The sequence below is a fragment of the Microcebus murinus genome, chromosome 19, assembly GCF_040939455.1.
Source record: "Microcebus murinus isolate Inina chromosome 19, M.murinus_Inina_mat1.0, whole genome shotgun sequence".
In the NCBI taxonomy this organism is placed as follows: domain Eukaryota; kingdom Metazoa; phylum Chordata; class Mammalia; order Primates; family Cheirogaleidae; genus Microcebus; species Microcebus murinus.
The window spans coordinates 51990580-52014798 of NC_134122.1; the positions used below are offsets into that span (position 1 = coordinate 51990580).

General features: G+C 36.7%; 1 protein-coding gene across 1 annotated transcript; it reads right to left on the minus strand.

The window, feature by feature from the left end:
* Positions 1–1678: 1678 nt before the first annotated feature.
* Positions 1679–24216, minus strand: TFB2M (transcription factor B2, mitochondrial). Its single transcript, XM_012751308.2, has 8 exons — positions 23744–24216; positions 21634–21722; positions 16391–16544; positions 15916–16064; positions 11083–11169; positions 6377–6439; positions 4368–4528; positions 1679–2417 (listed from the first exon to the last, which is right to left on the minus strand). Exons 1-8 carry the CDS (start codon positions 24054–24056, stop codon positions 2231–2233), a joined length of 1203 nt encoding a protein of 400 aa, XP_012606762.1. The 5' UTR covers positions 24057–24216; the 3' UTR covers positions 1679–2230.
* Between the last annotated feature and the right edge of the window lie 3 nt (positions 24217–24219).

Sequence of the window (24219 nt, forward strand, 5' to 3'; positions counted from 1 at the left end):
TTAAAGGCGTGAGCCACTGCACCGGGCCCTAAGCCATCTTTTTTAAGAGACAGCATCTGGCTCTGCAGCCCAGGCTGGAGTGCGCTGGTGGGATCATGCTCACTGCAGCCTGGAACTCCTGGGCTTAACAGATTCTCCTGCCTCAGCCTCCTAAGTAGGTGGGACTACAGGCATGTGCCACCACACCTATTTTTAAAAATTATTTTTTGTAGAGATGGGGGCAAGGGTGTGTGTGTCTATGTGTCTTGCTGTGTTGCCTACACTGGGCTCAAGCTCCTAGCCTCAAGCGATCCTCCTGCCTCGGCCTCCCCAAGTGTTGGGATTACAGATGTGATCCAGCACACCTAGCCCTTTCTTAATTAACTCATGTACTCCAAAAAAATAAACTTGAGATAAGATGACATTACTAATTTAGAAACCAAGGCCTCTTGAAACTTAGCACTTTTTTTTTTATTATTTATTTTGGCATATTATGGGGGTACAGATTTTAAGGTTTCAATAAATGCCCATTTCCCCCCTCCCCCCACAAGTCTGAGTCTCCATCATGACCATCCCCCAGATGGTGCACATCTCACTCATTATGTATGTATATACCCGCCCCCCTTAGCACTGTTTTTGATCAAGTCTATACAGTAAAACAGATGTTTTATAAAGACTAATAGGGCAGTGATAAACAAGATGGGTTGGATGAGAAAAGAGAGGTAGTTAGGATGATTCAGAAGAAATCCAGGCTTAAGGCACAGGGTTAGGGAGGAAACAGCGGGAAGACCGAATGACATTATAAAGATTGAGCAAATTATTTAACAGCAAAATAGGAATTATAAGAGAAAGAAAGGAATTCAGAATTTCTAGCCAGATTAAACTGTAAACCAATGACAACAGTAGGGAAGTCAGGAAAACCTTGTTTGGCTACGTGCTACTTATATAAAACATGCCCTACAGACAGTTACTTAGTACTAACATGCCTTAGGTAGTCTGAAATGTCATAATAGCAAACAAACCGGAGATTAGATATATCTCAGCTAAAATCTAGAAGCTTCTTCAATGATCCAAGAAAATATTTTTAACTTTGAAAATATGTACTATTATGCATCAATAAAAAAAAATTTAGGGCTGGGTACACTGGTTCACACCTGCAATCCCCAAGGTTTGGGAGGTCAAGGCAGGAAGATCACTTGAAGCCAGGAGTTCGAGAACAGCCTAGGCAATATAGCAAGACCCTGTCTCTAAAAATATATTTTATTAGAAGCAAGACTTGTCAGTAAAAAAAATAAAATAAAATAAAAAATAAATAAATAAAAATATATTTTAAAAAATTAGGCAGTTGTGGTGGTGTATGCCTGTCGCCCCAGCTATTTGGGAGACTGAGGCAGGTGGATTTTATGAGCCCAGGAATTTGAGGTTACAGTGAGCTGTGATTACACCACTGTACTCCAGCCTCAGCCACAGAATAAAACCCCATCTCTTAAAAAAATTCATTTAACTCCATTTAGGCTCCCATAAAGATGGAACTTCAGATGAATTTTCTTGATGGAATAAAAATGCAAGAGACTTGTAAGTAATAAAGTTTGAATTATTCACTTAAAATACATTGACTACATATGACAACTAAAAGTGAGTAAACTAGGGTCGATTTAATGTTTTATTAGACATTTAGAGGCAAAAAAAACCCACAAAATCTTATTACTTAAAATATTTTAATTTCTAAAAAATTTTAAATCATATTAAAATTTAATATTTTCATTATACAGTACTTGATAATACATTTCAACTAACTGAAAGGTAAAACAAACCCCTTATATCAGTTTTGTTTACTTTCTCAGCTTAATAATATATAGACTCTTTTGCCCACAGGATGTAAAAATCAGCAATGATGAAAGTGGAATATTTAATACAAGGTAAGATGTTTGGCCAAAGCATTTTAAAAAACAAACTAAATCTCAACTGGAAACACTCTACAACAACCAGTATGTTTACAGAATATAATAATTTGAAACAAAACAAATTCAATTTGACCATGTCCACAATTAAAGCTTTGATTTTATTCAGTTGTGAATAAAATTATTTCATCCAATATACCAATATAGCAACTTCAGAAGAAATGATCTGCCTAGTCTGTAATACAAGAAGTTATCTTCTGTTGAAAGGATGTGAGCTTTTCAGATTTAGTCCTTTTTCATTTGTGTCATAATTTCCAAATAAACCGTTGCAGCTAATATATCTTGAGAGTCTACTTCCCTGGAGGGTTTGTGTCACCCATGCTGTCATCATATAGCCATTTATGAACATAATCTTTGGAGCACTCTATAGTTTCAAAAAGGCGTTTAAAGTCTTGAGGGTGCATATTAGTTATTTTAGCTTTTTCACTTTTTCCTATTTGCATCAATACATCCATTGCATCAACTGGAGTCAAACAACTGCAAAAGAAATACAAAGTAAGTGTGCTTAATTGTTTTTTCATATAATTGTCAGTTAGTGTTGATAGACATTGCTTCTAAACCCAATTTAAAATGCCTAACTTATTATATATATTAAACTTACTTAAGAGCTTGCAATAACCTTATGTTAATTCCTAAAGTTTCATGACTAACCTATAATGAAAATAGCAGATTTAGGCTTTAACACCATCTAATCAATTCTCACACAAAAATCTAGTCTAATTATTGCCCTTTATAAAAGATCTTCTGCCTACTTCTTTCTTCCTTTTACTTTCTGAAAAAAATATTCTTAACTACATTTCAGTTCATATAAAAGTTCACTAAGTACAAAATAGCAGAAGTTGCTGTATGGCAGTTTTCAAAGAGGGAATCATTTTTCACAGAACTACTGGTGAATGAATTATAAAGCAGCAAACCTCCTTATAGTCACACATCACTTAATGATGGGGATGTGTTCTGACAAATGCATCGTTAGGTGATTTCACTGCTGTTTGAACCTAGATGGTATAGCCTACTACATACCTAGGCCATATGGTATAGCCTATTGCTCTGAAGTACATCATATTACCATACTGAATACTGCAGGCAACTGTAACACAATGGTAAGTATTTGTGTATCTAAACAGAGAAGGTACAGTAAAAATATAGTATTATAATCTTATGAGACCACCATCATATATGTGGTTCATTGTTGACTGATATACCATTACATGATGCATGACTATATTATTAGCTTAGCAAGAAACCATCAATAAGCTTCTGACGATAAACAAACAACCATAATAAAATATTTTGGTGGGAGACAGTTTCAGTACTTCTTGATATTGAATAGAATCTTGGTAACATGTTTTCAATCCACAGAGATCTACAAGGGAACTTTTAATATTTTGCACTAAGAGTTGACCATTTGTTTCTTATTTTCCTATTTTCTTAATATTTTCACTCAAAATAGCTACCACTACAAAATGGCAAGAAAAATAGATTACTTTTACTGATCTATTGTTACTTTTAACATTTATTTTTACATACTGTCTAGTCAGCAGCTCAGAGTTATATATTAAACAATGATCAAATTAAAATAACTGTTTTAACATTTCAATATTTTGAATGACCATGAGCTGGTGATTACAAGGTGCAATCTACAACTTATAGTAACAGCAATTAATTTTTTTTTTAGAATTCTCTCTGTCTGTTGCCCAGGCTAGAGTGCAGTACAGTGGCATCATCATAGCATACTGCAACCTCAAACTCCTGGGCTCAAGTGATCTTCTCACCTCAGCCTCCCAAGTAGCTGGGACAACAGGCATGTGCCACAATGCCCAGCTATTCTCTTCTATATTTCCTAGAGACAGGGTCTTGCTATGTTGCTCAGACTGGTCTTGAACTCCTGGCCTCAAGCAATTCTCCCACCTGTGCATCCCAAAGTGCTCACATTAAAAGTGTGAGCTACTGCATCTGGCTAACAATTTTTATAAAGCTTTAGGTAAAAACATAAAATTTTGTCCAAGGCAAGAGAACCAGGGTAGTATAACAATCCATCCCTGCTTTGGTTAGGAAACGGAGCTACTAAAGATAGGCAATGACGGGTAGGTGGTGGGCATGCCTCCAGTAATGCAAAACTTTCTCCACTCCAGCTGGTGCTTCTTATAGGTTAAACCCGAGGCTATACTCTGACAAAGATAAAACGATTTGTAGGCACCCTTGGGTGTTGTTCAAAGAAGAAAAATAAATGCAGCTCAATGAGAGATTATGTGGAAAATATATTTTTCTCAAAATGTACACCAGGGAGAAAGAAGTGTTTTGATGAAATATGAGTGAAAACATATTTCACTCTGTAAATCAAGATGTGAAAAATAAACCTCTAACATGAAAGAATAATTCTTGCATTAAATTGCTACTTTTATACTTGCTTTTATTCTTTTTACTTACTGTAAGTGGTCTATTAGCCTGGCACCACGCTTCCCAAAACAGTGCTTTAACATGTGAAAAAATACATCATAGTTAATAGGCGTTAAGTTTTCCGTAAATAAACTTTTACGAGGTGTCATTCTAATAAAATACAGGTTTTGTTCTGTTGGGTTTAATGATTCCTGGAAAGAAGGGAAAGTAAACTGTGTTAGTCACAAAATATTGCCAGCATAAGACATTGTTCACTTATTCCTTCAAGTTACCTCTTGGAAGACATAATCACCACAGGCCCTGAGTATCTCTGGATTTTCTTATTGAGCATTCCAAGAAAGCAAAGCTCTAACTGCTCTTTACCAGGAAAAAGAACAGGCTTGCTTACTGTTCGCTATAAAAGAGGTGGATTCCCCCAGCTCTGTGTTCCTCAGCTGCAATGCAAACCCACCACATACAAGGCACCCAACTGAGCCATATCACGCCACTCCACGGGAAGGGGGCCAAATAAAGTCCCTGTTGGATCCAGGAGTCTCTGTTTTTGGCCAGCATCCAAGAAATAATAAAAGCTTGTTAACTTGTAAGTAGGGTAAAATCAAATCCCAAACATGACATTAACATGTACTGCTTCCCTGCTACATTTGAGACATAACACACCAGATCCTAAGGACAAAAAAAATGATTAACTTGAAATTTGTAATTGAATGTTTAAAAAGTAGAAAATCTTTTTAAACAACTTGGATAAACATGAAGCGAATGTGCTCTAGATCAATCATTTTAGAGCTTATATAGCCATTTTGAACATGCTGATATCTATGTCTAAATAAATAGAATTCTCTCATGAAACATGACATTTGGTTTTTTCATCTTCATCCCTAAAAGTTTTCTTTGAGACTGAGTCTCACTCTGTTGCCCGGGCTAGAGTGCCGTGGCATCAGCCTAGCTCACAGCAACCTCAAACTCCTGGATTCAGGCAATCCTTCTGCCTCAACCTCCCAAGTAGCTGGGACTACAGGCATGTGCCACCATGCCAGGCTAATTTTTTCTGTATATTTTTAGTTATCCAGCTAATTTCTTTCTATTTTTAGTGGAGACAGGGTCTCGCTCTTGCTCAGGCTGGTCTTGAACTCCTGAGCTCAAACGATTCACCCACCTCAGCCTCACAGTGTGTTAGGATTATAGGCGTGAGCCACCACGCCCGGCCCATCCCTAAAAGTTTGTGTATTTAAGTTGGCCAAAAGCTTTTTTAGCTTTTGAGCTTCTCATTCAAACAATAAGAAAGTGACTTATATACAGGACTGTTCATTTTAGAACATTAGGATAAGTCCCTAATAGCATCCAAAGCAAAAATGCCGTACTTCTATTTTTTTTGAGATTACATAAATTATGCTATATAAATAGTCAAATAGAACTAAAATCATAATGACTCATCACTCTAAAACCAGACCAATGAAAGAAAATTGATACTTTTCTTTTTCCTTTAGTGGCAAGAGTGAGAAAAAAGAAAGTAAGCAAGGAGGATCATCAGACTGAACTGCTATGCTGGGATTAGGCCATCATTAGCATTAAATTCTAAAGTGGAATTTCTGAACTGAGTCCTGAAGTTTTTTGTGAAACTTCAACTTCTTTATTAGAATTCCACAAATAGCTCTGAGATATACCTACTGGTGAATTGAACCATATAATATAATTAGCAATATTATAAATTTCTAATTAATAGGTTATAAAATTTTGATTTTAGTTTTTCAAATTTGGTGACTATTAAAGTGATTATATTTTCTAAATTTGAGATGTATCTTCATTTCAACAGAAATAAAAAGAGAAGAAAGATTCTCTGTTTAAGCCTACTACTATGCTAGATTGTATAACAACTCTCTTCCAAAATAATTTCAATTTATTAAAAGTAGTAGGATATGTTTAAAGAACATTTCTAGTTATTCTAGAATTAAAAACTTAAATAAAGAATACCCAATAATCCTAAAGAAACCTCCAAAGTTCCATTTAAGGGAAAAAAGGGAAAGGTATTCATTTATTCTTACCCTACACTTTGCCTTTTCCAGCTGTCCATTTTGGGTATACATGTCAAATGATGACAAAGGCTCCTTGGGAAGAAAAAAAAAAAAGAAAAACATTTCTTTTTACTTCTCTTTGGTCAAAGTGCCCCAAATTACAATTGCCTTAAAAAAAAAAAAAACACAGGATAGGTGAATAATATACAATATACATCTCCTTAATATTTTTAAGATAAAGAGAAGGGTCAAAGGTCTACTCCAATATTTAGACAAAGGTCTACTCTATGTTAGTCAGTCTTACTTAAAGGAGGTTACCCTTGATGTGATTGTACAAATAGGTTCTTAAGTTATAATCTTTGCTAGCCAACATTTCCATATTATAGTCAGAATCAGCAGTTTAAGGGCTATCAGATCAATACTGAAGATTGCTTTGCCCTGCCTTAGTGGAAAAGCCTATTAAACAAACTGACTTAAATATGTCAGGACATATAAGGAGATATACAAATAAAGACACGTCAATTTAAAAAAGGATCATTATTTTTTTGTACCTAACTTTTGTAACATAAAATTTTGTGTGTGAAGCAATTTTAAAAGAGGATCTGTCTGAAAAATGATTCTATGTATTAAAAAATCTGCACATACTCACACTAAATTCCAAAATAAGGGTGGGTTAAAACAGCATCTGACAGACTTAAAAGACTAAAACAATAGTGAACACACAGTTTGAAAGGCTTTTGTCAGAAATGATAATTTATTAACCATTCCACTGGAAATGGGAGTGGAATGGAAAATACAAATTTTGCCCATTCATGAAATTCCTAGCAGTTGCGGAAATGTCACTTTAAGTGAAAGAAGGCAAATCACCCACAGCAGTGCACTAGTTTCCACATGCTTGATCTAGCCACAGAAGTTTAGGGTATGCATGCTCGTGGATCGGCAGACTCAATATCATTAAAATGTCTATACTATCCAAACTGATCTACAGATTCAATGCAATACCTATTAAAATCCCGTCATCATTCTTCACAGATATAGAAAAAATAATTTTACGCTTCGTATGGAACCAAAGAAGACCCCAAATATCAAAAGCAATTCTAGGCAACAAAAACAAAATGAGAGGTATTAATATGACAGATACCAAACTAGACTACAAAGCTGTAGTAATTAAATCAATCTAGTATTGGCACAAAAATAGGAATATTGACCAGTGGAATAGATCTGAGAATCCTGATATAAAACCATCCTCATATAGCCATCTAATTTTGGACAAAGCAGACAAAAACATACGCTGGGGAAAAGAATCCCTTTTCAATAAATGGTGCTGGGAAAACTGGATAGCCACTTGTAGAAGACTAAAACAGGACTCACATCTTTCACCTCTCACAAAAATCAACTCACACTCGATAACAGACTTAAACGTAAGGTATGAAACTATTAGAATTCTAGAGGAAAATGTTGGAAACACTCTCCTAGACATCGGCCTAGGCAAAGAGTTTATGAAGAAGTCCCCAAAGGCAATCAAAGCAGCAACAAAAATAAATAAATGGGACATGATGAAACTACAAAGCTTCTGCACAGCCAAAGAAATAGTCATGAAAGTAAACAAACAACCTACAGAACGGGAGAAAATTTTTACATCCTACGCATTTGGATAAGGGGCTGATAACTAGAATATACTTAGAACTCATGAAAATCAGCCAGAAAAAATCAAATAACCCTATTAAAAAGTGGGCAAAGGACTTGAACAGAAACTTTTCTAAAGACAGAAGAATGGCCAACAAACATGAAAAAATGCTCAACATCTCTAATCATCAGGGAAATGCAAATAAAAACCACAATGAGATATCACTTAACTCCAGTGAGAATGGTCTTTATCAAAAAGTCTCCAAACAATAAATGCTGGCGTGGATGCGGAGAGAGAGGAACACTCCTACACTGCTGGTGAGACCGCAAACTAGTTCAACCTCTGTGGAAAGCAATATAGAGATACCTTAAAGCGATACAAGTGGATCTACCATTTGATCCAGCAATCCCATTACTGGGCATCTATCCAAAAGATCAAAAGTCACTTCATGAAAAAGACACCTGCACTCAATGTTTATAGCAGCACAATTCATAATTGCAAGGCTGTGGAAACAGCCCAAGTGCCCATCAATCCAAGAATGGATTAATAAAATGTGGTATATGTATACCATGGAGTATTATTCAGCTCTAAGAAACAACGGTGATATAGCACATCTTATATTTTCCTGGTTAGAGCTGGAACCCATACTACTAAGTGAAGTATCCCAAGAATGGAAAAACAAGCACCACATATACTCACCAGCAAACTGGTATTAACTGAGCAGCACCTAAGTGGACACACAGGTACAAAAGTAATAGGGTATTGGGCAGGTGGGAGGCGGGGCAGGTATATACATACATAATGAGTGAGATGTGCACCATCTGGGGGATGGTCACGCTGGAAACTCAGACTTGTGGGGGGAGGGGAGGAAAGGGCATTTTTTGAAACCTTATAATTTGTACCCCCATAATATGCCAAAATAAAAAAATAAAAAAAAGAAGTTTAGGGTATGGCAGTTGGGGCAGAAGAGACCTCACTTTCCTTTAATGAAGCCGCAGTAGGGGAAAACCTGCAAGACGCTGGAAATTGAGTTCAACAACTTACTCCACAGTTACAGATACACAGTGAAGCAACTACTGAAAAATGTTGTGTCCAGAAAGACCTCTCCTTTCTGAAGTGTAGTAAATGGCAAAATTTAGCCTGGGACCTTTGAAAATAAATACTAAGGGACAAGAAGAAGGAAACATTATCTTGAAAGCTAAAGTCCTTGGGAGGCTTCCATGAAGAGAATAGCTAAAAACCACGAGGACAGAAGGGGTTGAAAAGAAAAGCCACCAGAATGACACAAAATCAGTGGGTAAGGAAGAATTTTAGGGAAACCACGAACTATATATAGTACTGAGATTACAATATATAGCCTAGGAAGAAAGCGTAATCAGTCATGTGAAGACTAAGTGTGAAAAGATTCTGGGAATGGAGAAAAATGAGAGCATGATAGATATAAAAGACAAGGTCTGGAAAGACAAGGTCCAAGCAGCATAATTCACAATTGCAAAGATGTGGAAACAACCAAAGTGCCCATCAATACATGAGTGGATTAATAAAATATGGTATATGTATACCATGGAGTACTATTCAGCTATAAGAAACAACGGTGATATAGCACCTCTTGTATTTTCCTGGATAGAGCTGGAACCCATTCTATTAAGTGAAGCATCTCAAGCATGGAAAAATAAGCACCACATGCACTCACCAGCAAATTGGTATTAACTGATCAACACCTAAGTGGACATATAGGAATAACATTTATCGTGTGTTGGGGAGGTGGGGGGGGAGGGGATGGGTATATACATACGTAATGAGTGCAATGTGGACCAACTGGGGGGGATGGACATGCTTGAAGCTTTGACTCAAGGGGGGAGGGGGGACAAGGGTAATATACATAATCTTAACATTTGTAGCCCCATAATATGCTGGAAAAAAGGAAAAAAGAAAAAAGAAAAGGTCCAACCTAAGAACCTCAAGTGTATTTAAGAGACAAAAAAAGAATTGGAACAAAAGCTAAAATCAAATGAGATAGGATTCCTAAGCTAACAAACACACAACTAGGTACCCAGACTGAAGGGCTAACATGTTTTCTGATAAAAGCAATGAAGAGACTACATGAAAAAATACACTAGCAAAAATTTAAAAATTAAAGCAATACAACTTTAAAAGAATAAGAATTAATAAATATATAACTTTATATTCTATAAAAACCACTTGATACATACTCTAATTTACTAAAATGAATAAGAGAATGGGCAAATTACAGTATGAAAGAAATATTGTTATCATTTTTATTATACTCTAGCCCTTTGCTATTAAATATGGCAGCTGTTAGCCTCATGTGGCTATTGAACATTTGAAATGTGTCTAGTCTGAACTGAAATATACTATAAGTGTATACTACGTACTAGATTTCAAAGACTTACAAGCACAAAAAATTTAAATTACGTAATAATTTTAAAATATTGATTATGTACTGAAATGACAGTATTTTGAATTGACTGGGTTAAATAAAATATTAATTTCACCTTTTTAAAAACTTTTTATAACGTTGCTACTTAAAAATGTAAAATTACATAGGTGGCTAACATTATATTTCTATTAGACAACTCTGATCTTCCATAAGGAAATAAATTAAAAAGAATAATGCTCTATAATGAGCTATTATTAAGTAGCCATTAAAAACTTGAGAAAACATGTTCAACGACAAGGGCAAAAGCTTACAAATAACTATTAGCTATTAGGTGAAAAAAAACAAGACACAAAACAATACCATCTCCACTATGTAAAGAAAAAGAAAAGCAGAAGAAAAATTGAAGACTAAAAATATGCCACAAATGTTTAACAGTGACCTCTGGACGTAGAACTGCAGTGGTGAATTTTAAAAAACACCTTTCTTTTCTTTCCTTTAAAAAACACACACCCATTTCATGTTTTTATAGTAAGCATATATTATTTTTATAAAAAGGAAAAAATTAAAAATTTATCACCACAAATTATCTTGCCCTATTACTTCAACATTTGGGAAAAACAATAACTTAATCTTTAAATTATCTCTGTTTACTAGCCTCTTTGAAAAACAATAAAGTTGTCTCTTGAAATTTAGAAGGATTTTGCTTACCACGTGCAGAACCTTAATCTCACAAGCTACTTGCCAGAGCACACTCAACACGTCATACAAGTTTGAATTTCTATTTGCCGTTAGTTTCTAGAAAAAGGGAAAATAAAAATTACATGTTATATATACTTATAATCAATCAAAATAAAATCTTGGACCTTAATACTAGTATCTTAATAGCATCTAGGAATGTAAGTAAAGAAAATTAGAATTATATACAAAAATGCAGGCAGTGGCATATGCCTGTAGTCTCAGCTATTCTAGAAGCTCAGGCAAGAAGATCGCTTGAAGCCAGAAGTTTGAGAGAAGCCTGGGTGATATAGTGAGACCGAGTCTCAAAAACGAACAAAAAAAGAATTAAATGCCAAATCTTAACCATCCAGAAGTCTTTAAACTTTCATGTTGAAAACATTAGGTCATTAAATATGAAATGCCCAGTTTCAAATCAAAAGGGTAGTTTATTATATTTAAACAAAAAAACAGTACAATTAATCAAAGCATGCACCTAAACTACTGACAGTTTTACCACTTAAAGGTAGCTTGTTTATGCTACCAATGAAGAAGCTTGGAGAGTGAGTGGCGATGAAATTGTGAAAGGTGTTTTCCATAGCTTGTTGAGAATAGAATATTTTTCCTTGCAAGAAGTGGTCCAAAGCCTAGAGGAAGTGGTAGTCAGTTGGTGCAAGGTCTGGTGAATATGGCAGCAGACGGCAAAGAGTTTCTGAGTCCAGCTTCTATAGTTTGAGCAGTGTTGTGAGACATGTGGGTGAGCATTGTCTTGCAAAAGGATTGGCCCATATCTACTACCTATCTCAGCTGCTCAATTGCAAGCATCCTCATCATTTCATCCAATTCATAGCAGTAGACATCCGCTGTAATCAGTTGACCAGGTTTGATGAAGCTGTGGTGGATAATACCAGTGCTGGACCACCAGACACCATTAGCTTTTTTTGATGAATATTTGGTTTTGGACTGTGTTTCAGCACTTCATCTTTACCCAACCATTGTGCTGAATGCTTGCGATTGTCAACAAGAATCCACTTTTCATCGCATGTAACAATACCTGCTGTAGAAATGGATGGCCTTTATGACAGCAGAGAAAGGCAAGCTTCACAATGATGTCTCTTCTGATGCTTGCTTAATTCATGCGGAACCTGTCTATCCAGCTTCTTTACCTTGCTGATTTGTTTCCAATGGTCCAATATTGTTGGAATAGGAACATCGAACCTTGCTATTTCACACGTAGGTTGAGACGGATTCGCTTCCACTATAGCTTTCAGCTCATCATGATCCGCCTTGGTCTCAGATCACCCACATGGCTCATCTTCAAGAATAAAATCACCAGAACAGAACTTCTCAAATCATCCAGGTACTGTGTGTTCATTAGCCACATCCTTCACAAATGCTTCATTGATATTTTGAGCTGTCTATGGCACTGCATTGGTTCCACAACAAAACTCATTTTTGACTTATCCATGGTTTCATAAGCCAAACTGTGTGTTTGAAAGAATGAGGATGTAACTTCAAAATAAAAATAAAATAAGAAGGGTCAAAGTGAAATGTCAGAGATATCAACTGTCAAAACTAGTACTTCAGGAAGTCAAACATTTCATACTTAATAACCTAACATATCATCTTGTACACTTAAAAACGTAATATATTTGAGACTGATTTCCTTTAATCTTATAGCCTATCAGGGCTAAATCTCATTAAAGAACAACTGAATCAAAAACATATATTAGGCCAGGTGGGGTGGCTCATGCCTGTAACCCTAGCACTTTGGGAGGCTGAGGGCCAAGAAGTTCAAGACCACCCTGAGAAAGAGCAAGACCCTGCCCCTATAAAAAATAGAAAAAAATTAGCTGGGCATGGTGGCGTGCACCTGTAGTACCAGGTAATTGGGAGGCAGGACGATTGTTTTAGTCCAGGAGCTTTGAGGTTGCAGTGAGCTATGATGACGAAACTACACTCCAGCCTGAGTGACAGAGCAAGATTCTTGTTTCAAAAAAAAAAAAAAAAAAGTATAACTCATCATTTAGTTATAGAAGTAAACAAAACAAGTAATTTCTATGCTATGGATCCTATAACACAGCAGGTTAGAAAAACATTAGCTAATTATATGAATAATTAACCTGTGGTGTATACTGTGGAAAAGAATAGGTATGTTAGAAGAATGTATCGCATGAGCTATTAAATTTTGAGCCAAGAATTGTTAATGCTGAAGGATGCAAGGTTATTTCAGTGAATGAGAGAGGGGAAACCAGATGTGATAAGGTCCATGGTAAAAGAAGCAAGGGCCATTGGAACATTATCCTAGTAGGAAGATAAAAATCCCTTGAAGCATTTCTGATTTTTCTTCCTTTTATTCCTTTGTTTATACATTATATGTACAGCCTCCTCAAGGTTCTGAGGCTCCTGCTCTCTTTCCATGCCTAGTCAATATTTAGTTACTATATGGGTCTGGGAGTAAATCATCTATTCATTCCTTGCCCTACTATGCTAACCCTTAGCTCTCTTATATACAAGTAAGCATTTCCTATTTTATTGTATTAACAGATTAATAACAGAAAGCATTCTGGGCAGAAAAGAAAGATTACCCTCACAGCAATATTGAAGTCATCAGGAGGTCCTTCCATTACAAAGAATAAAAGGCAGAGTCTAGAATCTTACAGATTCCACAAAAAAATCCCATTAGAACAAGCAAATCCAGCAAAATTGCAGGACACAAAATAAACAAACAAAAATCAATTGTATTTTTATACACCAGCAATGGATAACTGGAAAAACAAATTAGAAAGATAGTTCCATTCACAATAGCATCAAAAATAATCTTAAAAAACCACTAAAAATTAACTTAATCAGGGAGGTGAAAGACTCGTACACTAAAAACTACAAAACATTGCTGAAAGAAATTAAATACACAAATAAATGGAAAGACAGCCGGTATTTACAGATTGGTAATATTGTCAACATTATTCAAAGTGAGCTACAGATTCAATGCAATCCCTATGAAAATCCTAACAATTTTTGAAGAAATAGAAAAATCCGTTCTAAAATTGATATGGAATCTCAAGGAACCACAAATAGCCTAAAAAATCATGAAAAAGAATAAAGTTGGAGGATTCATAGTTCCTGATTTCAAAGCTTACTACAAAGCTATAGTAATAACACAGTGTGGTATTGGCATAGGACAAATATATAGACCAATGAAAGACAAAGAGAGCCCAGAAATAGACCCTCAAATATAAGGTCAAATGATTTCTGGCGTGGATGCCAAAGCATTCAATGTGGGAAAGAACAGTTTTTTCAACAAATAGTTCTGGAAAAACTAGGTCTCTACATGCAAAAGAATGAAGTTGGACCCTTACCTGATACCATATATAAAAATTAACTCAAATGGATCAAAGACCTAAATATAAAAGCTGAAATTGTAACACTTGGAAGAAAACATAGGGGGAAAGGGAAAGCTTTACAACATTAGATTTGGCAATGATTTATTACATATGACAGGAAAGGCACAGCAACAAAAGAAACAAATAGACAAATTTGTCTTCATCAAAATGTACAACTTTGGGCATCAAAGGACACTGTTAATAGGGCAAAAAGGCAACTCAAAGAATGGGAGAAAATATTAGCAAATTACTTATCTGATAAGGGATCAATAACCAGAATATACAAAGAACTCCTAAAACTCAGTAATAAACAAAAAAACCTGATTAAAAAATAGGCAAAGGACTTGAATGGACATTTCTCCAAAGAAGATATACGAATGACTGGTCAGTAAGTTCATGAAAAGATGTTCAACATAACTAATCATTAAGAAAATGCTAATCAAAATTACAATGAAATACTACTTGAGTCAGGTGCAGTGGCACACATATGCAAACCCAGCAACTTGGGAGACTGAGTCAGGAGGATCCCTTGAGCCAAGGAGTTCAAAAGTTTAAATTCAAGAGTTTGAGACCAACATGGACAACATAGTAAGACCCCATCTCTAAAATAAAAACAAGAAAAAAAAGAAAAGAAAAGAGATACCACTTCACACTATTAGGATGGATATTATTTTTAAAAAAAACCTAGAACACAAGTGTTGGTGGGAATGTAAAATGGTGCAATCAGTATGGAAAACATTATGGGTGTTCCTCAAAAAATTAAGAATAGAATTACCATATGATCCAGCAATTCTACTTCTAGATATATACCCAAAAGAACTGAAAGTAAGTACTTTAAGAGATATTTGTAAATTCATGTTCATGGCAGCATTATTCCCAATAGCCAAAAGGTGGAAGCAACCAAGTGTTCATCAATGGATGAATGGATACACAGATTGTGGTGTATACATACAATGGAATATTATTCAGCCTGAAAGAAAAATGAAATTCTGACACATGTTATAATATGAATGAACCTTGAAAACATTACATTAAGTGAAATAAGCCAGACACAAAAGGACAAATACTGTATGACTGCATTTATATGAGGTATCTAGAATAGTCAAATTCAGACAGACATAAAGTAGAGCAATGGTTACTAGGGGCTGGGGGGAGAGGAGAATGGGGAATTAGTGTTTAATGGATATACAGTTTCATTATGGGGTAATAAAAATTTTGGAGATGGGTGGTAGTAACGGTTGTACATTGTGACTGTACACAATGCCACTGAACTTTACAGTTTAAAAACAACCTGAATTAAAGACTGCTCTACAGAAATTTAAAAACAATCTTAGTATTCTCGAATGTCATGAGTACTAAATTAAAATTGCACAGATTTAAACTACTGAGAGAAAAATCACAGAACTCTTTCAAAACAAAAATTAGGTATGTATTAATAACCTACCTGGTATTCTTTTTCACTAATAAACAAATTTAGCTCTATCCGTCCATATCTATATACAGAAGTACAGGCATATAGGTCATATAAAAATTTCCAAAGTGTCCTTCTTTCATTTTTCATTGGGAAAACTCCAATTACTTTTAAAGGAATATCTGTTAGGAATACAAGCAAAAACATTTGAATACCACCTTTTCTTATGAGCATATTTTAGTGAGACAAACTAAGTTAACAGACTACACTAAAGTTTACTTCAAGTAAACTAAGCCTCAGCATCTTTTCCTGATAGGGAACTTGGCCTTTGGGAAAATAAACTGGTTATTTGTGTCCAGGTGAGGGAAATGCCATAGTCACTGTAAAAGCATCCGTTCCCAAACTGTACATTATAAATTGTATGCAAATCTTGTCAACAAATCAGATACACTGCTAAAGAAAGCTGACAAATTACAAGGCATTTGCTTTAGTGAATGAAAAAAATTACCAGCTGACCAAGGACGTGCTTCTATTCCCAAATTCTGAAAAAGCATATGTGAAACCATAATGGGTGGTTTTACTAGTCCATCACTTCTAGGATCGATTTTAAAGAAGTCACAGTGGATAACTTCTAGGCTTCCAAGCAGATTTTTTCGTAAGGACTAAAGAGAGATAGAGATAACATGTTAAAAAAAATTTATCATTAAGCACATTTAGCAACAATTCAAAGACGTACTTTAAAAAATAAGAATAAAATAGCCAATTCAAAGATCTTCTTACAAAAAATATTACCACCTCCATAAAGATGTAAAGAAAATATTACTAACATACCTAAAATTTAACAAAAGAAAGAAAAGTCAATTAATGCCTGAAAAGTAGTGAAAGTACAATAATATTACCCAGCAAAACCCCCCCAAAACAGAAATAACTTTCAACAAATTCTTACTTATCCTTTTATTTTCTTTACTCTTTCATAATGGTTTCAGCTGTGCAAAAAAGCTTCTTCATGCTAATTTCTAATTACTTATTAGTGGTTACTTGGAGCACTGGGCAAAGATTCTGAGACCACAGGTGGGCTTAGGCAGAGAACTTCAAGTCACAGTGGTCAGGAGAAGCAGTAATGGAAGATGTTCCATAGCAGAAAAAGCAATTACAATATTAAAGTGAAAAAGTCAGACAAATTCAAGAGAGTATCTCTCTTTTTTCTAGGGAAATCTAGTCAGTCATCTGCCAAATGGACTTTGCTCATTGTGCAGGTCATTCTCCCTCTTCCCCTTAATTTTTCATTTACTTTTTCTAAAGACAGAGGCAACCACAGACCTAGTCCACTGGAAAAGGTCCAATATACCTCAGTCTTCTCATTGTCCTGATTGCTCATCTCACAGTAGCACTAGAAACCTTAGTAGTTAGGGGAAAGAATTAGCTACAGACTTCATAAACTTAATTTGAAGTTACAAAAAAAATTAGAAGAGGGCAGTATGTTTGTTGTTGCTGTTGTTTATATTCTTCTTTTTAAATTTATATTATCTTTTATTTTTTTTCTTTCCGTTGGATGCCAAGTTCTAAGAGCAGTATGTTTTTCATGTACACTCGAGGTTTCTGTGCACAGAAAATTCTATTAGTATTAAGGTTTAAAATGATTTGGCAATTTAAAGTCATACATTCAAAACATAGTTTTTCTTAAGTATTTGAGTTCAACCTATAAATATTATTCTATTTCTAAATCTAGTAAATCTTAACAATCACTTTCAAGGGAACCTTTTAAAAAGACTAGAGGAAGGGCCTGGCATGGTGGCTCACGCCTGTAATCCTAGCACTCTGGGAAGCCAAGGTGGGCGATTGCTTGAGGTCAGGAGTTCGAAACCAGCCTGAGCAAGAGCGAGACCCGTCTCTACTATAAATATAAAGAAATTAATTGGCCAACTAATATATATAGAAAAAAAAAATTAGCCGGGCATGGTGGCGCATGCCTGTAGTCCCAGCTACTTGGGAGGCTGAGGCAGGAGGATCGCTTAAGCCCAGGAGTTAGAGGTTGCTGTGAGCTAGGCTGACGCCACGGCACTCACTCTAGCCTGGGCAACAAAGCGAGACTCTGTCTCAAAAAAAAAAAAAAAGACTAGAGGAAGGAAAGAAAAGGCTAGGGGTTGGAAATTTGGTCACATTGATTTAGAGATATGTACTATGTGAATAAGGAAGTCAGTAGAGTGGTCCAGACTGAAGAGATAAATTTGTGAGAATTTGGCTTGATGAAGGTAATTTAAGTTAGGCGTGTAGATCCCTAGGGAGAAATACAAGAGACAAGGCCTGAAGATGGAGTAACTCCAAACTCTAATGACAAGAAGCTGAGAATGATACAAGAAAGGAAAAGAGAAAACCAGAAGAATATGGTGTCACCAAAGCTAAAGGAGAAGAGTACTCATGTGATTATCTTTAAACTCAAAAATTTGTCAACATGTATAACATTAAATAATCTCAGAATTTATCAAAGAGAGATTTTAATCTTTGTAATTAAGTAAAGCCAATGAATTTTGTTTTGATGAAAATGTAAGTAAACAATGTATATTTTTTACTTCCTTACACTTGTATTCTGAGAGGGCACCAAAGGTTTTGCTTTAGCGCATCTATCATTAACATTCAACAACAGTTCAAATGTGGTAACAACTAAAGCTCCATGATAAATAATTCAATTCCTATAATAACAGTAAAATCACATTTGAAAATTCAACTAAATTGCATTTAGGATTCAAAAACAAGAAGCCAAAAAAAAAAAAAAAAAAAACAGAGGAAAGGAAAATAACCCCTGAGTTTCTACTAGTCATAAAGTTAAGGCACTTTATTTAAGTTTGTCTGATTTAAATCTCATCAAAATCCCAGAGAGGTGGGTATTAACATCTCTTATTTTGTAGATGAGATAAGCCAAGGTTCAGACTGGTTAAATTACCTATTTGCCCAAGGGTCTCAAAGCTAAGAAGTGCTAGGGCTGAGAGTCACTCTTCTTTGAAAAGACTTTGCTCTATCCCTGCTATAATAAGACTAAGAGTTTAACACAAAAGCTGACATCTCTTCAACTGAACATATATCACTATTTCTGCAACAAGAGTTTCCAAGGATCAAAGGGATATAGCATACCATGATTTACTATATGGAACACAATTAGCAACATTTGTATCCCTAGCCCATCCATATTGGAAAATAAACTATTCCTGCCAGAAACACTGTTCCTGTGGAGTACTAGAAGTTTTATGAGGGAAATGGGGGGAAGAAAGATTCTAAAGTTGGATAGAAATCCAGTCAAGTCTCATCCTTGAAAATCCTTACAGTTTTTAGGAGCAAACTTGAGAGCCTTTAGGTTGCCAGAAGCATTGTCTGATACAAATACCACTTTAAGTCTCCAATTTTGGGCCACAAAGGTTCTATGTATCCATTGTTACTTCTCTTTTATTTTTGCAAATGGATGAATTCATATAAAACCATTTGAATGGCTTTTCAATTTATGTAACAATGGCTAATAAAAATGAAAGAACATGTATTAAGAACAATTTAATGCTGCTAGTGACAAGAAAATAAGTAGAGCAAAAACTAGTTCTAAATCAAAGACTGCATTTAGTCAATAATGTTCAGATTTTTAAGCTTAATCTTATAGCTTCAGAAACACTGTATTACTGATAGCCCTGTAAGAATTACTGTGTCAAAATTTCTCTAGTCCCTAATCCTTTTTAAATTATAACAATTGTTTTTATTTTTATTTTTTGAGATAGAGTCTCACACTGTAACCCTGGCTAGAGTGCAGTGGCGTCATCATAGCTCACTGCAACCTCAAACTCTTGGGCTCAAGCCATCCTCCTGCCTCAGCCTCCCGAGCAGCTGGGACTATAGGTGCATGCCACCACTCCCAGCTAATTCTTGTTTTTCTATTTTTAGTAGTAACAGGGTCTCACTCTTGCTCAGGCTGGTCTAGAACTCCTGAACTCAAGCAATCCTCCTGCCTCAGCCTCCCAGAGCTCTAGGATTACAGGAGTGAGCCACTATGCCCCTGGCTAAAACAACTGTTTTTAAATTCAACTGTTGTTATCTTGAAGATCTTATAGAAAAGCAACTATTATGGTTTAGGATAACCAACTTTAAATAGAAACAAAGACATTTTAATGCCGTCTTAATTTTGTTGTCACCTTCTTTTTTTTAGGACGTGGTCTGGTGTGAACTCCTGGGCTCGAGTGATCCTGTAGCTGGGACTACAGGTGTGCGTCACCAAGCCTAGCCCACTCTGCACTTTTAGATAAAGCCATTCTGGATGATTTAACGAAATTGGCATAGAGAAGATTTATAAAGGAGAAAGGGAGAGAAAGACAAAGAAAAGAGGAGGCTGGCAAATGATACAAGGAATTTTCACTTCTTTACCATTACGTGAACTTGTCTGCTATGTAAGAAGCAGAATCACTGAAAAATCCATCTGGATAACACCTTCACTCTATGATATCGTATCTCACAACAGGTTGAGCATCCCTAATCTGAAAATCTGAAGTGCTTCAAAATCCAAAAAATTTTGAGTGCCAATATGAAATCAAAAGTGGAAAATTCCACACCTGACCTCAGCTGACAAGTTTTAGTCAAAATGTGGGTGCATATTACACAGTTCACTCATGCCAGTTTATAAAATTAGACATTAAAGAGGCAGATGACTCTGGAGGAAACATTTTAAAAAAGCATTCAGCAAAATGCCACCTTATCCCTAGAGGACGAACTTCCTGGACCCTCAACTGCTTCTGATGTTTCTTTTCACCCAAAAAAATTTACAGTATACAGCAATCTTCTGATCAAGACACAGCATTGTAAGTAGAGACTGAAAGCCTGCTGAGGTTTACTGTTGCTGTTGATTAACAGCTAATAAGTATTCTGGTGTTGCTAGTATTCTGTGCTGCTTAGTTAACCTGAACACATATTTTTCACTGTACTAATGGTATGTTTTATTTTTTAGTTAAGTACTTATGTGTAGATAAGCATATAAGAAAATGATTATTTATTGCTAGCACGTAAGTACAGAGTTGAGAATAATGGTATTGGCAAACAACCAAAGATTGTACATGGCTGAGATGGCGACACCTTTGCTTTCTGATGGGTTGATGTGCACAAACTTTTTTTCATGTACAAAACTATTTAAAATATTGGATAAATTACCTTCAGGCCGTATGTTTAAGGTGTATATGACACATAAATGAATTTGTGTTTAGATTTGGGTCCCATCTCCAACATATCTCATTAAGTATATGCAAATATTCCAAAATCTGAAAAAATTCCAAGTCCAAAATACTTTTGGTCTCATGCATGTCAGATAAAGGATACCCAATTTGTATACCAAACCTTTTTTGCCTCTGAAATCCTAAACCCAGAGTTTACATAAACCCATTAACCTAATTTTAGCACTCACTCCAGCTAGATTCCAAACTCACAGAAGGCAGGCTCACAGCATAGCCTATCAGGGATGAGGAAACAAGTCTAACAGTATCAGTTATACACGCTGTTCAGAGCTATTTGACTTGTCTGTAGCAGAGCTAGAACTAGAAAACAAGTCTCAGAACTCCTAATCTTTCTGTCTTTCAGTGAATATTGAATATTTACTGCATTCCAGTTACTGAAGGTAAACAAGATATATAAGACATGGCCCCTAAATGATACTTTATAGTAACTACTTCCCCAAGACACTCAAAGGTAGTTGACTGAACAATAACATACTTTTAGAAACTAAAAATATACCTCCAAATGTGGAATAAATGTTTTGTCGCTTTCAAGGGCAACCACTTTGGCACCATTTCTAAGTAATGCCTGAGTCAGGATTCCAGGACCTAGTATAACAGAACGAAAAGTTTATTTGGAAAAGAAACGACATACACACAAGCTGGAGGACTGAATGAAAAGAAAAAAAAAAAAAAAAAGAAACGACATACATTCTTTAACTTCCATTACATGTCTTACACTGATTATCTAATTTTAAACCTCACAACAACCCCAAAGTAGTTTTTACTCTCCTTTTTACATATAAGGACACTGGACAACTAGAGATTAGGTTTGATTCCAGCATCACAACTAGTAAGTGGTACAGCTTGGCTTTGAAACCATTCTGACAGTGACTGTAAAACTTGCAGTCTTTTTTGTTTTCTATTGCCCAGGTTAGAGTGCCAAAGCGTCAGTGGAGCTCACGGTAACCTCAAATTCCCGAGCTCATGCAAACCTTCTGCCTCAGCCTCCCGAGTAGCTGGTACTACAGGCATGCACGACCATGCCCAGCTAAGTTTCTCTCTCTCTACATATATATATGTATATATTTTTTTTTTTTGAGACAGAGTCTCGCTTTGTTGCCCAGGCTAGAGTGAGTGCCATGGCGTCAGCCTAGCTCACAGCAACCTCAAACTCCTGGGCTCAAGCAATCCTCCTGCCTCAGCCTCCGAGTAGCTGGGACTACAGGCATGCGCCACCATGCCCGGCTAATTTTTTGTATATATTTTTAGTTGGCCAATTAATTTCTTTCCATTTATAGTAGAGACGGGGTCTCGCTCTTGCTCAGGCTGGTTTTGAACTCCTGACCTCGAGCAATCTGCCCGCCTCGGCCTCCCAGAGTGCTAGGATTACAGGCGTGAGCCACCACGCCCGGCCTTTTTTTTTTTTTTTTTTTGAGACAGAGTCTCACTCTGTTGCTCAGGCTAGAGTGCCGTGACATCAGCCTAGCTCAGAGCAACCTCAAAGTCCTGGGCTCAAGTAATCCTTCTGCCTCAGCCTCCCGAGTAGCTGGGGACTACAGGCATGAGCCACCATGCCCGGCTAATTTTTTCTATATATTTTTAGTTGGCCAATTAATTTCTTTCTATTTTTAGTAGAGACAAGGGGTCTCGCTCTTGCTCAGGCTGGTTTTGAACTCCTGACCTTGAGTGATTCACCCGCCTCGGCCTCCCAGAGTGCTAGGATTACAGGCGTGAGCCTCCGTGCCTGGCCAAAACTTGCATTTTTTTTTTTTTTTTTTTTGAGACAGAGTCTCACTCTGTTGTCCAGGCTAGAGTGAGTGCCGTGGCGTCAGCCTAGCTCACAGCAACCTCAAACTCCTGGGCTCAAACGATCCTTCTGCCTCAACCTCCGAAGTACCTGGGACTACAGGCAAGCGCCACCATGCCCGGCTAATTTTTTCTATATATATTAGTTGGCCAATTAATTTCTTTCAATTTTTACAGTAGAGACGGGGTCTCGCTCTTGGTCAGGCTAGTAACGAACTCCTGACCTTGAGCGATCCACCCGCCTCAGCCTCCCAGAGTGCTAGGATTACAGGCGTGAGCCACCGCGCCCGGCCTCCAAAACTTGCAGTCTTAATCACAATGTTTCATTACCTCGTGGAAGAAAATAAAAGGGTTTTCTTTAGCCCAACAAAAGGGTTGCCTTTAGCCTACCACATACTCATGGAATATCTGGATGCTTTAACCATCAAAGATATTGTCAAGCATAAACAGGACTGACTGTCCATGATAGGAAATAGTGCTTTAGAAAATTATTACTCAAAGATTCTATAAATTTTGTGTTCTCAGCATCCTGTTATGGTTTTTAGGAGATGCACGGAAGGATATGATAAAATTATATTTTTTAGAGAGTGGGGCTTGTAATTATTTTGAGGAGATGATGAAATCTAAGAGCATGTGTTAGCAAAAGATTGTGTAAAGTGCAAATTGCTACAGAAATATTTTGTGATGACATTATCGAAACAATCTCTCCAATTAAGGGGCTTGAAGGAAAGGGCAGTGTCTTAAAAAGCATCCCCAGGGTGACCAATACAAATCTGCAGACGTGATGAACATCCAAGAAAATGCAATGCAGCTGGACTCACCTGGATTGCACTCCAGGAGTAGGTGACGAGGTCTTTCTCGTTTCCCCCGTAGGATTTTCGCCACGGTCTCGGCCAATCTCCGACTGGTTACGTAGCGCTTAGGCTCTGAGCGCCACTTGGACACCGAAGAGGGGGATTCGTTGAAATCCGGATAGGGTAACGGCTGCGGGTAGGAGTCGGAGAAGCCTCGGTGGTTCTTCGCCGGCAAGTGCTTTCGCGTCGACGCCGCAAATCCCCAAATGCAAAAGCGACCGGCGCCCGCCAAGGCTGAAAGCTTCAGCCGCGGAGGAAGCCCCGCCACTGGTACCCACATGTCCTCGCCTCTAAGGCCAGCCTCAGAGATCACACAGGGTCGCTACTTCGGTGAACCCCAAGCAGGGTATTCCACGTGCAACATTTCCTTGCAACTGGACCCGGCCCGGCGGAAGTAAACACTACAAAGCGCGCATGTGACCAACCAATCTCTTGTGCTTTTC